The sequence below is a fragment of the Toxorhynchites rutilus genome, chromosome 3 (genome assembly GCF_029784135.1).
Source record: "Toxorhynchites rutilus septentrionalis strain SRP chromosome 3, ASM2978413v1, whole genome shotgun sequence".
NCBI classification, from domain to species: Eukaryota; Metazoa; Arthropoda; class Insecta; order Diptera; family Culicidae; genus Toxorhynchites; species Toxorhynchites rutilus.
Window position 1 is genome coordinate 314,199,050 of NC_073746.1, and position 16,548 is coordinate 314,215,597.

A 16,548-nucleotide genomic window follows, 5' to 3' on the forward strand; every position below is an offset into this window, starting at 1 on the left:
CGACAGCAACGCTTGCATTTAAAAAAAAGGGCAAATTTTACCAATTTATCATGCTTTCACCATTATACCTGGTGATGAGACCACTTGTGCATCATCAATCATAGTAACCCATGAGTTTTTAAACAAAAGTTGACAGCGCTATCAGTTGAACCGCGGAAGGTATGGCGAAAACAGTAAAGCAACGGCGCTCTGTGGTTTGTGCGTACGGCGTTCCATCTCGTTGCTTAGAAAGCAGACATCGTCAAGTACTTTGAGTACTTGACACTTATGGAAAAAAATGAGAGCATTGAACGGAAGCCTGGTTCCAGTCGTCCGACGGTGCCGTAAACTGCAGCTATAGCTAAAGCAGAAGACGGAGGGAAGGACGGCCAAATCGTTCCAAGCTTTGGGCCGGAAGGTCGGGCAACGGGCCAGACAGTGAAAAAATACCTAACAGAGATGGACATTGTCCTACAGAAACGTAAGTCAAGACGGGCTGTGTCAGAACAGCAAGTTGTGTCCCAGAAACAAAGGAATGAAAGAATGAAAATTTTCCGAAGAAGCGGAACGTCGCAGTCGTCCTAGACGACGAGACATATTTTACATCCCCCACCACGGACCACGGACCACCAGTTTCGAATTGAAGCACATCTATCACATCAAGTTCCCAAAAAGGTGCTTCTATGGCTAACCATCAGCGAAAAGGGCATGCTAAAGCCGCCTTTCTTCAGTTCTAGACTTGTGGTGAACGGGAAGATCTATAGCTCAAAGTGTCTGTCGGAAGTTGCCTCCTTCATCCAAAAATACCATCTGGACGAGGATGTGGTGTTTTGGAGGTGTTTCCGCCCATTACGCGAAGAAGTCACTGGAGGAGATGAACCGCTTGAAGATGTTGTTCCGTCCCATCGAGAATTTCTGGGCAAACCGGAGCGAAGTAACGGAGGTCTAATTTCGTGGCGAAATTGAAGTGGAACTAATAAAGCTAAAAAAAACAGAAAAAATACCAACAAGTATGTTTTCGACAGCAATGGCGAAAGTTTCGCCCAACTGCCGTTTGTAACACGGCTGATCAAATTGACGGGTGTTCAACTTGACTTTCAGGCGTTTGGAAGAACCGTACAACCCGCTCGCGGAGTGCTCTAAGGCGTCGTGCCAAATTACGTAACGCTAAAAATCCGGATTTTGGACCCCCTTCCCCCCTACGTAACGCAATTTACTATCTCTAATACACATAAAGAAACGCAACCTCGACCCACCTTCCCCCCCTCCTTATCGCGTTACGTAATTTCTGAACGACACCTAAGTTGATCGTGTCTAGACTATGATTTATTTCACCAATAAAGAAAAAATCATGCAATTGATGCATATGACGAAGGATTACTTAGACTATTTGTTGCATATTGATTTTGGATATGTTTGAAAAATGCCATTATCACACACTTTGATAATAATTTGGCTCGATTGACATTTTCCCTTCAACAGAACACTTGGTTAAATGCGTCAACGCGAATTTCAATTGGATTAATAATACAACAAAATGAACAGCTCAAATCGGAAAAAAATACCAAATACCAGTAGGAAGGAGAAACCTCAGGCCTAGCTGTAGCGGCTTCACTGCTTATCGTTTCCAATAATAATTCTACTCCTTTCAATCTCTCCGATATTCTCACCGTTCCTCTTTTAATACTGCACATTGTATTTGGTGATTATGATGATATTATGATTTTGAATCTATTGTTTGTTTTGAGAAATACCAGTTCCCCAAGCCTCAAAATGTATGAGCGATCATTTCAGCACAAATACTGCATACCATTACCTGCCCAAGTTAATATAACATATACCATAACTCATTCTACAGGTCTCCACTCGGACATGTCCTTCTCCTCGTTGGACAACACCTCCTCCTCTTCGCCACAATCGGTTGACGCTGGTTTGGGAGGTTCTGCGGGTCCTTCGACCACGCAGAGTATCCTGCGTGTACCGGAAAAGTTCACCCGCGGGATGCTGTCGGCCGCCGCCGACGAACTAGTACACATCATCATGGACCTGGACGCGATGCAGTTCAAAACCATGTTCGAGCAGACCCGTGCGATGCTGATCGACCAAGAGGAGGAACTGAAACGGAAAACCGAAACAATTCGGCAGCTGGAGAGCAAGGTAGGGTCACTGGCTAAATTCCTAATCACTTCTTTCACCACTATTTTTGGTAATTGTCGCTTATTTCTCGCAGCTCTCGGTGCAGGATATAGAGCTTCAGAGCGCCCTCGAGGAGCGTAACCAGGCCCGGAATGACGCGTCCCACTCGAGCCTTGCCCAGGACGAAACTGTGATTCAGGCCCGCCAGGATCGGGATGCGGCCATCGAACGGCGCACGAAGGCCGAGGTTGAACTGGCCAAAAATCGGGTGGAGCTGATGCAAGCCAACAGTCAGCTACTCGAAGCCATCCAGCAGAAGGTTGAACTGCTGCAGCAGCTCGAACAGTGGCAGATCGACATGCACGAGCTGATCGAGGAGCAGATGAAGAACAAGCTTAACAATGAATCTAGTACAAAACCGCAGACGCCTCAGCGTGTATCGAATTCGTCACAGCAGGCCGGTGCCAATGGGTCGGCAAATTCTTCGGCCGGCAATCGCAAGAGTCGCCTACTAGATCTGTTCTACCACCGATGAGATGACGCAGCAGCGGAAGACAGGAAGACAGGAAGAAAAGTAAATAACACTGGAACATGTGCAAATGCAAAGAGCGCAATCTCGATCAGTCAGGGAATGTAGCTAACGATGGGCGTGCGGTAGAGATGTCCGGTAGTGAAAACGATTCACACTGCATTTATATTCGACCTACTTATACCTTAGTGTAACTGTTGTAATCGCTCGTCTCACGTTCACCGGATAACTTCCCCCACTTTTCCCGCATGTGATAAACAGCTGATCGAAGATTGAACCGATCAACGAATCATTTTTTTACGGTTAACCAGTATTTTTGTAAGAAATGAAAGTAAACGTAAATTGATAACAATTTTTAACAGCTACGTCAACACTAACCCATACCCATACTCCCGTAATCAAATGTCAATCCGAGGAAGCGAGAGATCGACCACCGGAAGATTCAGAACTCGACCGTAACAAGCAAAAAAAGTCTAATTTATATAACTGTTCTTTTTACCACGGTGTAACCAAAAATTTATATTACTACATAGAAGAATTAACAATGATCAGACGCTACAAGGTAAAAATGATTATCTGCAAGGCACCCTGTTTCCTCTGTTGTTTGTTCCGTTATCAAAGATAAACTTTTTAAGTTGTGATAATTGTTCGAAAACAAAGCTTTGCTACGAACAATACCCTAACCTAACCTACGATGCTAATTAAACGTTGAGTGATAACCGGTTGCCTTTTGCTGTGAATGGAGTAGAGCAATTATCCGAAACGAAAATCATATTTGGAAACAGTGCCTGAAGTGCAGATGGATTCGAAGCTATATTTAATAGTTGTTCAATAAGTCTATTGGATCGATTTGGTAATTTAAAAAAAAGTGAAAGAAAACAGCATATTTTTAACGCGCAGCTAATTGTTAGGGAACACTAAAATCTGCAGCAAATGCGAAGGAAAGAATTAGTTTGGAGCGAAGCTAACTTATCGTTAAGGACATAGTGAAAATGGAGCAACTGTAAAGCTGATAATGTGAAATAATATTGAATAATAATCTATTTGTAACTGTTGTAACTGGAAGCAAGAGAAATGATAGAATAAAGTATTATGATGAGATTAAAATGGTGTCCTGCTGCTGACACGGATGACAGTTCTGCGCTGCGTAGACGCTATCCTTTCTCTTCGTGCGCCTCGTTTCTCTAAATCACGTGTTGACGCAAAATAAAATCTCAAACTTGAGGCTCGTACTTTCACCCAAATACTATTCACTATTAGGCCGACCGAACGTACCGTTTTTTCGACCGATTTTGATTGTCCCGTCTTTTTATCAGTTTGTACCGTATTTTTAGTATACAGAAAATTCTTATATCCCTAATATTCCACTATCATTATTTTCAATTTTTTTTTCTGATGAATGAATTAGGATTTACATTGTTGTATTCCCAGAGATTTCACACATTTGTCTTCAACAGGCAATCGTTATTGAAAGCTCCGTTGTAAAAACTTTTAAATATCTTCATATTTACACGATTCGTTTAGAAAAATTGAACAGTTTTTGTGATTTCGTCGGCGAACATGATGCAAGGCAACAAACGATTCCTTTTTCTTCGACCTTCTATCGAGAGGGCTCTTAGTATTTTTGAAGGATTGTCCTGTTGTACTACGGGATTCAACTGAAAACCGATGCTAAAAACTATGGTTGCTTCCTACCAGAGACATCAGTTGGTGACCTTTCAAACATTTTCGCCTCGTCGAAAGAATCGATGTATCTGCCACTGATATTGCCGTTAATTTTGATGATTTTATTAGAATTCTTATCGGCGACAAATCGCCTTCAACTCGGTTCTCCCCACGGATAGCGTCAAACCATGGTTCAAAAGTGTGTACTTCGGTCAGAGCTTCATTCGCAATTTCTCCCGACTCATATCCAATCACTGTTCGCTAGACGCATTGTTATTTCGTATCAATCTGGCCTGCAACAATCTCTGCGTTTGTGGACAAGGTTATCACGACATGGAGCATGTTGTTTGGTCGTGCGAGGTGTATCTTGTAGCTAGATAGAATTTAGAAAACTGTCTTCGGGCCCAAGGGAAACAACCCCTTGTACCGGTGCGGGATGTGTTGGCTTGGTTAAACCAAATCTATCTTTTCCTCTAAACTATCGATCTCCGTATGTAATCACCAAAATTGTCCAAATCGTCTTATGCCCCCTTCTCTCCATGATGAAAGTATGTAACCCTACTATCCTCGAGTCGTCCGCGTTTAATCGGCTCCCCATCCTATTAACCGTAGAATGAGCAAATCGTAAATATATTTTAAAACAGGGTGTCGACTCAAAACCCGGAAAAAATTCCCTGATATTCCCTGAATTCCAAAAGTTCATTCCCGGAAGAAAAAGTCCAGGTGTAGACTAGTAATCAATTTCTCTACTAGTACTTTAGCTGTAGTTCCTAAAACATTTAGTTAGCTTAAACTATGATTTTCTCTATTCTTCCAAAGTGGAGTATATCATCATAAACTTGTCTCATAGCACAACAGTTTCCCCAAAAAAAATTTCTAAAAACATTCGGTATTAATGGGAAAGCTCTCTCACCGTTGGGTTTCCACTCGAGAGACAAAAACAGGAAGTGGGTTATATCTGTGATATAACCACAAGGGTGACGTAGGACTATCTTTGATTTAGTGACCATTTGTTTTTAGTTGCTTCTGAATCAATTCTGAATGAATGAATAAATGAATATCTGGGGGACTTCGAAAACGAGAGCGTTACGTTGAAGGCACAATATTCAGCAAAAAAAAAAGCAATCACACGAAAGTTGTATAATAATGGGGGGTCTCCGTAGCCACATTGGTTACGCGTTCGCTTAGTAAGCGATCGATCGTGAGTTCAAAACTCAGGGCCCTCATTGACCATCTTTGTGTTGTTACAGAATAGCTACGTCCATGCAACAATCATCAGCGATGGAGATCGATCCACGGTCGAAATAAGATCGATTCATCCATACAACTGCTCTGCCCTGCAGACACATCGGGCTACTGTTCTATAAATAACTCAACAATGATCAATCAACTGTCTCCGCTGTCCGGTGGTCCAACTGGATAATGGAAGAACAGAAAGAATAACTCTTACGCCTAAATGGCTACTGTGTGAATGTACCATATGTAATGGTATAGAAGGAATACTGGCGAATGGCAACTGTGTAATGTGCTAATTATAGATATGATAACCACGTGACATGTACACGATTAAAATTCGGCTCTGTTACAGCTAAAAATGCTAATGAGCCTTAAATAAATAAATGAGATAAAAAAAAAAAAGTTGTATAATACATAATACTTTGCTTGTATTGTGATATGATTTGTATTCCATTTTCAATAGACAAAATAACCGCTGCATCAAATCAATCTACATATTTTCTGCGTTCACTCATCCTTTCTCACAACACCCATTTCTCGTTTGAGAAATTGTTGAGCAAACATCGTTTATCAGTGCGCGTAGAACGGGAATTCCTTCTTAGGATTCATTGCACCTCTAATAAATTGCCGAAAGACGTGGTCTAATGTTTTTTTTTTTTTTTTTAATTTAATTTATTTTCAACTGGCTCAGCAACGTTAAGCATCAATGAGCCGTGTTTATGTATAGGGAAAAGCCTCTGTGAGTAGAACTATGCAAATGTTCTTTCTCATAAAGGCATAAAAGCCCTATGATTTTTTCAAGAAATAGAACAATATAAATAATTATACAACAATTCATTATGAAATATTATTTAAGACTTCTTCTTGAGGATTTTTTATAGAGAAAACCACCTCCTTGAAGATTGCGAGCAATTGCGTGCATCTGAGTATTTTTGAGTTCTGAGGAAAATAGTTGAAGAAAAATGAAAACGTTAATAACCATATATTATTGATAAATAATAAAAATATTCATAACAAAAAACAAAAAAGTTGGAGAAGTAAACGATAATCAAAAATAAAAGAAAAATACACACATACTCATACTTGAAAGTGTATGGATTTGAGGAAGTAATAAATCAACATAATTGCATCGAGATTACGAGTAGCCAGAACGTCACGGATCGAAACATTACCATACAATGTGATCAATATCGTGGTAACCTGTACCACAAATACATAGGTTACTATCACTGATGTAAATTCGAAAAGGATGTGCATTCGAGGAATAATGATTAGACATGAGTCTGCACACTACTCGAATGAAATCACGAGAATAATTATATCCTTTGAACCATGGTTTGAGGGAAACTTTAGGAATGATAGAATACAGCCACCGACCTTTATCACTACCATTCCACTGAGAATGGGTAGGAATGCTTTTTTTTTTATTAAGGCTCAAAAGGTAACTACCATCTCAAAGCCGTGTTTTCATGTTACAAACTTAAATCAATATTCGCCAAGTACTACAAATTTAAAGGCGTAAGGAAGAACTTAAAACTCTAACGATTTACAAAAAAAAAAAAAAAATTTTTACAAACTACATACAAATACACGCATAACATTTTTATAAACAAATCTTGGCCGTTTTTATAAAGGAATTGATGATCTTCATTGACTCAATATCTTTGAGTCCCAGTATATCTCGAATAGGCATTTTGTCTCTGTGTTGGCTCATAAGTTCGGCTCGATGTTGTTCGTATAACTCACAATCCCAAATTACGTGATCTATGTCCTCGTAGTCTTTTCCGCAAGGGCACATGTTGCTTTCGGAGAGATTTATCCTATAAAGATGAGAGTTTAGACAATAGTGATTTACTGTGATACGAGTCATATTGCGTATGAATGTTCTGTCCACATTTAGGAGGTGAAACCAGGGATTTCTGTTAACTCTAGGCAATATGCTGAAACAATGTCGGCCCAATGTATCTTCATCCCACATTTGTTGCCATTGAGCATTAGTCATTCTAGCTATTTCCGGAAAGAACTCAGGTGCTTCTACTTCTCGCTCAAACATATCACCCTCATTTGCTCCTTTTTTGGCTAAACCATCAGCGATCTCATTCCCAGTGATATGTGAATGAGACGGAACCCAAAGAAATTTCAAATCGTATCCTTTGTTCGTTAGCTCATATACAAGTTCTCTTATTTTCAGAACTATGTGATTTGTCTTACTATCAACTTTGATATTACGCAAAGCTGTAAGAGAACTGAAACTATCCGAACATATCAAATATTTTCCGGGGGGGTACTTTTGAAGCTGTAGGCACGCAACATATATTGCAATCATTTCTGCGACATAAACTGAACAAGGCTGCTTCAATTGATAACAACTCTCATCCCGTAAGCTATACACTCCAAAACCCGTTCTGGCATCAATCAGAGAACCGTCTGTATAAATGATATTTTGACGTGGGTAGTCAGAGAATTTCTCACCACACAGTGCTGACAAAATCCTTGACGTCATAAAACCAGGATGATTTTTCAACTCTGAATGTAGTGACAGATCAATGTTCAAGACTAACATTCTTGTGCAGTTATCTAACTCATAGTATCTAGTGAATGTGGTTTTACTGATAGATAGACTGAAGCAATTCCGGTAGGATGCTAAAAATTTTGATCCTGGATTAACTTCAAACAAGCTGTCCAGTTTATGTATTACATTTGTATCATTTATATGAGCTGTGACCAGGAACCTACAGCTCAACTCATTAAATCTCATATACAAAGGCAAAACCCCTGCAACCACTTCCAGCGACATATTGTGAGTTGATCCCATGCTTCCAAGACAAATTCTCAAGCATCGGTATTGAATCCTTTCCATCTTTAGCATATGAGTTTTCGCAGTTGTCATGAAAACAAAACTACCATATTCCATAATAGAAAGAACGGTAGTCTTATAAAGTGTCAGCATTGCACTGGGATGTGCTCCCCACCAAGTGCCCACAATTGATGTCAAGAAGTTTATCCTGCGACTACACTTTCGTACTATATATTGTACATGTATTTTCCAGGTGCAACGAGTATCAAACCAAATACCTAAATATTTATATGAATACACCCTTTCAATAGAACCACCGCTCATGCAAAAAGATATGTTCCACTGTGTATACCTCCTCGTAAATACCATGAACTCCGTTTTCATGGACGAAAATGTCAAACCATTATTCATAGCCCAATTATCTAGATTGGACAAGGAACGCTGCACCGATTGTTTCAGTGATGTTCTATCTCTATCAGTTGCCCAGAGACAAGCATCATCTGCGAATTGTGACAGTACACAATCTCCTGCGATGCACTTGTCAATATCGGACACATAAACATTGTATAGGAAAGGACTAAGTGTTGACCCCTGGGCTAGTCCAAAATTGCTAGTTCTGTGGCACATCTCCTGATTATTAACATAAAAATACATAATTTTTGTTGACAGCAAGGTGAACAAAAAAGTGGTCAGTAATTGAGGTACACCATAGTCTTGTAATTTTATGCATAGTTTATCAATTAATACGTTATCGTAGGCACCTTGCACGTCTATGAACACAGCTACTAGCTCTTTCTTGAGTTCAAACGCTTTTTGAATATCAGTTGCCAAAAGAGCAAGGCAGTCTCTAGTACTCCTTCCTTGACGAAAGCCGTACTGTGTGTTGGAAAGAATGTGATTCTTCTCAGCCCATGTTTGCAACCTATTAAGCATCATCTTCTCCAGAGTCTTCCTCGGACAACTAATGAGACTAATTGGTCGATAAGAATCAATATGTTCAGAATCCTTTCCAGGTTTCAAGATTGATACCACTTTGACATCTCTCCAACAGTTGGGAATTTGATTAGAAAGAACTATGTTGTTGAAAATTTGAATTAAAATCTCCTTAGCTGAAGCAGGTAGATTTTTCAGAAGATCGAACTTTATGTTATCTAATCCTGGAGCAGTATTCGAGCAGTCCGATAGAGCTATCTCCATTTCCAAAAGTGTGAACTTATCTCCAAGTGACAAAGCAGAATTCGGTCGATTAGTGAAATTTGGAAAACAATTTTGTACGAAAGCCGGGCAAATCTTATCAGCGAAGCCATGTATCCACCCATGACTCCGTGCTTCTTTTGTAACATCAGGAACAACTATGTTTCGCAGTCTCCTAGCTAAAGTCCACAGTGTTTTCAAGGAAGTGCTTCTATCGAAAGTACCCACAATGTTCCTCCAATACTCTCTTTTTTTGTCTTTGAACATTTTTTTTTGATTTGAACTCAATTTGTTTGTAACTTAAATAGTTTTCCTTAGTACCATTTTTCCTGAAACGAACGAAGGCATCAGATCGTTCTTTCTTCATTTTCGAGCAATCAGCATCCCACCATAAGGTCGGTGCCCTCCTGTGACTATTCATACGAAGAGGTTTTGTTTGAGATTCAATAGCTGATTCTTTGATATTTATCATTAAATGCTCATACTGATCCAAAAAATTCATTGACCGATCTAACTCTTTCATTCTGCGATCCATCGCAGATGAATATGTATTCCAATTTATATTTCTACACAGGTCAGTTGGCATTTCTACAAACTCAATATCTATAGATCTATATGTAACTAAAATAGGTACATGATCACTATTCGCTGGATCTGGAATGGTTAGCCAAGAGCAATTTAGTGATAATGATGATGAACATAATGACAGATCAATTCGTGAGCTACGAACTGGAGGTGCAGCCACTCTTGTAATTTCACCTGTATTAAGCACATTCAAATGAAACTCTTCAATTATATCATACAACAACCGAGCTCGAGAATCGTCTTCGCTTTCACCCCATGCAGTACCATGGGCATTGAAATCACCCAGAATAAACATAGGCTGCGGAATTAATGAGAGCAATTGGCGAAATGAATGTTTGTCAATATAGCTCAATGGTGACACATAAACAGATGCGATTGAAAAATGAAAGTTTCTAATTTTAACCTGACATGCCACGATTTCAATAGGATGTATTACTGGAAGCGAGATTCGGTGAAATTCAAAATCGGTTGATATTCCGATTAGTACTCCACCATAACCATCAACCCTGTCTTGGCGGATGCAGTTGAATCTAGGAATAGAAAATTCTGAACTTGGTTTAAGCCACGTTTCTCCAATAGTGAACAACTTTGCATCGTGTTCGCACAGAAAACTTTTTAAATTATCCAATTTTGGTGATATACAACGGGAGTTCCACTGAAAAATTGTGAAGCTATTTTTAATACGCTTTTCAGTGAATGTCCTCAATCAGAAAAGCGAGGAGGGGCATTTTCTCAACGATCTTCATCCAGATTTTTTTGAACAGGGGAATCAAATTGTGGAGCATCTTCACCCAAGTACCGGACAACTGGAAAGTTTCGGTGATCAAACCAATCAAAAACTCAAACGTTACTTTCAAGCTAGATTCGTCGGAATGTTCAGATTCGTTTTGACAGTTTAATTGCTTAGGCAAACTAGGAAAATGCTTGGCATCATCAATATCGGGAGGACTGGTCTTTTTCTTCGTTTTAGGCATATTGGGAACAGTAGTTTTAACACCACCTGTTACAGCATTGTCAGTACTGGCATCAGCAGTTACAACAGCATCATCAGCAACAGCGGTACTAAGAGGAGAACGTTTCGGAAGTTTTCGTCTTTTGGGAGCTATCTTGTAGCTGCAATGAGCTTGAGGTTCTTCATCATCATCGTTCGAACCATCATCAGTCAAACTGCCATAGAAGTTAACATTACTGAAGTCGGGTGTTGTTGGGAGTGCTTTAACAATTTGCGCATAGGACGAATTCGATTTGTTGATAATTTTCTGTTTTAGGCTTTTCGTCTTGGTCTTGTACTGTGGACATAATCTAGCTTCAGCATGGATACCCTTGCAAGCGAAACAAGTGTCTTTCGGAACCTCACAAATTGTTTCATTATGATTTCCTCCACATCTGCCGCACTTAGCCTTGTTATTACACATTTTCTTGGTGTGGTTGAACTTTTTGCACCTTTCACAAACCATAACCTTTGGAGTGAAAATTCTAACTGGAATAAGCACACGATCAATTTCGAGATACGTAGGAAGTATGGTCCCTTGAAAGGTAATCTTAACGGAGCGAGATGGAACATATTTTTTGAGTGAGTCTGGAACACTCTCTACTAGCCTTTGACATTCGAGAACGCGCACCGATTTGAGTCTGCCATCTTTGAATTTACCGCTTCCTTGATTAACCACATGTTCGAAATCGATCTCGGCTTCATCCACTACTCCATCAATCTCAACGTCGGAGCAGGGAATATATACTCTGTACAACTTACTCAGTACCTCATTTTCAACAGATTGATTGGCCTCGCTGAGATCAGAAAAGATAATCCTCAGCTTACCGTAGTTCACTTTTTCAATTAGATTCACGTTCTTGAAGCACCTGTAAAGTTCTGCAGAGACTAGCAATACGTTAATTGGTTTTTCCACTTGTCGAACAAAAACAACGTAGGGAGCCTTTGCCGTATTTGGATACACGCGGAGCCGTTTAGACTGTGGATACTTGGAGACTTTAGCAAGGGGATCATTTGAGACCGGGTTAACACAAGGAGAATCGAGAGTCGCTGAGACATTGTCAAGAACCTCCATCTCGACTGGCAGGGTTTCTCCAGATCCCCCGCTATCGGGGTCCATAATGGCGAAGGATTCTTTATTTCTACTATTGAATAATAGCTTTTCACTAAACTATGAGCCGAACAATAGAAGTATGACAGCAAAATGATACTTAGCTCTGATACTGAAACACAATAGAATACAATAGGATAACTGGAAAATAAACTCGAACTGAACTGTTGACCGATTATAATACTCGACTACACTGGGCAACGGTTGAGCTGCGAATGTACCATTCCAACTTGTCTGCCAACATTGAAGTGCACGTTCACGAGGAAAATGGAGATATTCATCAAAAGTAATTGGCCTATGAAATAACAGTCCTTCCGTAGCGCCCTTCTTAGCAAGAAGATCAGCTTTTTTCATTACCTGGTATCGAACAATGAGAAGGAATCCATACAAAAGTGATATTAAATGATCTACTTATCAAAACACTTAAAAGATGTTGGATTCCAGACAAGAAATACGAAGAATATCTAGACCTTACCGAACGAAGTGCCTCTAAAGAGCTGAGACTATCAGAAAAAATGTAAAAATGTTCAGGGGACAAGGTCTGAATATGTTGTAATGCAGTGTATATTGCAGCCAATTCCGCAACAAACACCGAACAGGGTAAACTAAGCTTACGGAATATGGAGAAGTTAATATTAAATACCCCAAAACCTGTGGAACCATTAAGACTAGATCCATCAGTAAAAAAAATTTTGGTTGAGTCAATATGTTTATATCTTGACAAGAAAATTGCAGGCATGACTATTTGGCGGAGATCACTGGAAATACCACTCACATAAACTTTCATTGACAAGTCAAAATTAATAGAAGGATTGAACAAAATTGAAGGAATGTTCTGGAAACCAAGTAAAGCAGATGGGCTTTCCAGGGTCAGAAATTCAAGATATAGCGACATTCGCTTAGATTGAGTGCCTAAGGTTAGCATTTTTTCAAAGTTTGTTATCACTATCGGATTGAGTGTTTCACAACGTATCAAAAAACGAAATGATAACTCGAAAAAGCGCACAGAAAGAGGAAGGATACCAGCTAAAATTTCTAGGCTCATTGTATGTGTTGACTGCATACATCCTAGAGCAATACGCAAACAGCGATATTGGATCCTTTCCAGTTGCATAATATGAGTACGGGCAGCGGACCTGAAGCAAAAACTTCCATACTCCATAACAGATAGAACGGTTGTTTTATACAACCTAATCAAATCGACGGGATGCGCCCCCCACCAAGTCCCTGTTATGGATCGGAGAAAATTTATTCGTTTCTGACATTTTTGTTTCAAGTAACCTATGTGTTTACCCCATGTGCCTCTAGAATCAAACACAACTCCTAAATACTTGAATGACGGCGAGTGCCTAATTGTTCTATCCAAAAGTTTAAGTTGCAATTGTGCGGGACGGTGTTTTCTTGAAAACACAACCATTTCTGACTTTTCAGAAGAAAACTCAATACCCAATTTACAAGCCCACTCAACCAAATTATCAAGAGAAATCTGCAAGGGATTATACAGATGAATACTGTCTTTGCCTGTTACCGACACTACACAATCATCTGCATATTGTCTCAAAGTACAGTTTCCTGATAAACAAACATCGATGTCATTTATATAAAAGTTGTAAAGGATTGGACTAAGACACGAGCCTTGAGGAAGGCCCATGTAGCTAATCCGTAAAACTGACGAAGAACCATGGGAAAAACTCATATGTTTTTCACGCATTAGGTTAAACAAAAAACTATTTAATTTTGGAGAAAACCCATTTAGATGAAGTTTTTCAAAAAGAACCTCAATGGAAACTGAATCAAACGCACCCTTGATATCTAGGAACACTGATGCCATTTGTTGCTTACTACACAAGGCTATGTCAACCTCTGATGAAAGCAGAGCAAGACAATCATTAGTTCCTTTACCTCTACGAAACCCGAACTGCGAAGGTGAGAGGAGGTTGTTGGATTCTATCCAGCTGTCTAAGCGACATAGAATCATTTTCTCTAATAATTTTCGAATGCAAGAGAGCATTGCAATTGGTCTATAAGAATTATAATCAGACGCAGGTTTACCAGGTTTCAGAATAGCTATAACTTTAATCCGTCGCCACTCATGCGGAACAACGTTCTGCTCAAGAAAAACATTGAACAATTTTAACAAACGTTTCTTCGCATTATCAGGTAGATTTTTCAATAAGTTGAATTTGATCCTATCTGACCCCGGCGCCGAATTGTTACATGACAGAAGTGCAAACGAAAATTCAGCCATACTGAACGGAGGCGCAATATCATCAGATGTCTCCAAGAAGGGAGGTGGAACAGGTGCTGAGTCTGGACATATCTTCTTGGCAAAGTCAAAGATCCACCTTTCAGAATATTCAACTTGTTCATTTGAATGAGTTGAATTTCTCATTTGTCTGGCAACTCTCCAAAGAGTGCTCAAGGAAGACTCTCGGGAAAGCCCATTCACAAAATTACGCCAATAGCCTCTCTTTTTGGCTTTTATGAAGCTTTTGAATTTACGCTCCAGATAAATGTAATTGTCGTAACGTTCGCAGGAGCCTGATTTACGCCAATTCTTGAAAGCATTCGATTTTTCTTTATAGAGATTTGTACAATCTTGATCCCACCACAGATTAGGAGAACGTCTGCGAAACGAATTCCCAGGAAAACGTTTCGTTTGGGCATCAATAGCACTGTCATGAATTAAACCAGCTAGAAAATTATATTCTTCTAACGGGGGTAACTCATTAACTAATGCCACTGATTCTGAAATAATTGAAGAATATCTCTTCCAATCAATGTTTCTAGATAAATCATGCTGAACATTTATAGTTTCAGACGATTTAGAATAATTTGAAATAGAAACGGTGATCGGCAAATGATCACTTCCATGTGGATCTTGGATAACCTTCCAATGACAATCTAATGATAAAGAGGAAGAACAAAGGGATAAATCTAAGCGACTTGCGCGGCCTGATGAAGGAGCAATTCTTGTTATATCACCTGTATTTAAAACTGTCATGTTGAATTCATCGCAAAGATCATAAATAGAATTAGCTCTTCGATCATCAAAAGATTCACCCCAGCCAATGCCATGTGAGTTGAAATCTCCCAAAATAAGATGAGGTTGTGGAAGAAGCTCAATTATATTCACAAGGTTTCGATAATTAAGCATTGTACTTGGTGGAATATAAATAGAAGCAATGCACAAATCTCTACCCTTGATGCGTGCCTGACACGCAAGAATTTCAATTCCTGTGACTAAAGGCAGGGGAATCCTGTAAAATGGATAACATTTTCTAATACCTATGAGAACTCCTCCATAGGAATCATCACGGTCTAAACGAATAATATTGAAATCATGGATGTTTAAAATATTGTCCGAACGAAGCCATGTTTCAGATAGAGCAAACACATCGCAACTCAAAAAATGGAGCATTTGCTTGAAAGAGTCAAGTTTTGGAAGAAGACTTCTACAATTCCACTGTAGAATAGTAGAATTCTCTGACTCATCCAATAAATTAGGCATCGAAATTAATGAAGGAGAGGAGGGGCCACTTTGCAACCATTTGTTTAGCTAACTGACTGATAGTAGGAAGCCAAGCAGAAATGAGACATTTCAATGAATCTGAAATTCCGAAAATAAAGGGTGTGTCACATCAAATTGCATCACGGAAAAAACGCTGTAGAAATTCGCCCAGTAGACCGATCCTTTTGAAAATTTTAGACAGTAAAATAAAAACTATTAAACAACTTTTGGCATTTTCTTTTTATTCATACTTCGAGCCCAAGCCCGTATGCTCGCACCTTCCTCTTTACCCCGTCCATAAGGTTCTGTACAACGTCAGGTAGTAGTTTTTTATGAACAGAAATCCATTTTCTCTTGAAGTCCGCCTCCGATTTGACAACTTTTGGGTTCTTCCGGAGGGCCTGCTTCATAATCGCCCAATATTTCTCTATTGGGCGAAGCTCCGGCGCGTAGGGCGGGTTCATTTCCTTTGGCACGAAGGTGACCCCGTTGGCTTCGTACCACTCCAACACGTCCTTTGAATAGTGGCACGAAGCGAGATCCGGCACAGAAGATGGTCGGGCCCTCGTGCTGCTTCAATAGTGGTAGTAAGCGCTTCTGTAGGCACTCCTTAAGGTAAACCTGCCCGTTTACCGTGCCGGTCATCACGAAGGGGGCGCTCCGCTTTCCGCAAGAGCAGATCGCTTGCCACACCAAGTACTTTTTGGCAAACTTGGATAGTTTCTGCTTGCGAATCTCCTCCGGAACGCTGAATTTGTCCTCTGCGGAGAAGAACAACAGGCCCGGCAGCTGACGAAAGTCCGCTTTGACGTAG

The 16,548-nt window shown here is 39.8% G+C and overlaps 1 protein-coding gene across 7 annotated transcripts in view; it reads left to right on the top strand.

The window, feature by feature from the left end:
* The window catches only part of LOC129775213 (bicaudal D-related protein homolog), a 102,238-nt gene extending 98,487 nt beyond the window's left edge, over positions 1-3,751 (top strand). For all 7 annotated transcript variants that reach the window (XM_055779611.1, XM_055779614.1, XM_055779613.1 and 4 more), the window contains 2 exons: positions 1,838-2,136; positions 2,210-3,751. In XM_055779611.1, coding sequence (XP_055635586.1) covers positions 1,838-2,136; positions 2,210-2,650 — 740 coding nt within the window. In that variant the 3' untranslated portion in view covers positions 2,651-3,751. The remainder of the gene's footprint in view (positions 1-1,837; positions 2,137-2,209) is intronic.
* The last annotated feature ends 12,797 nt before the right edge of the window (positions 3,752-16,548 follow it).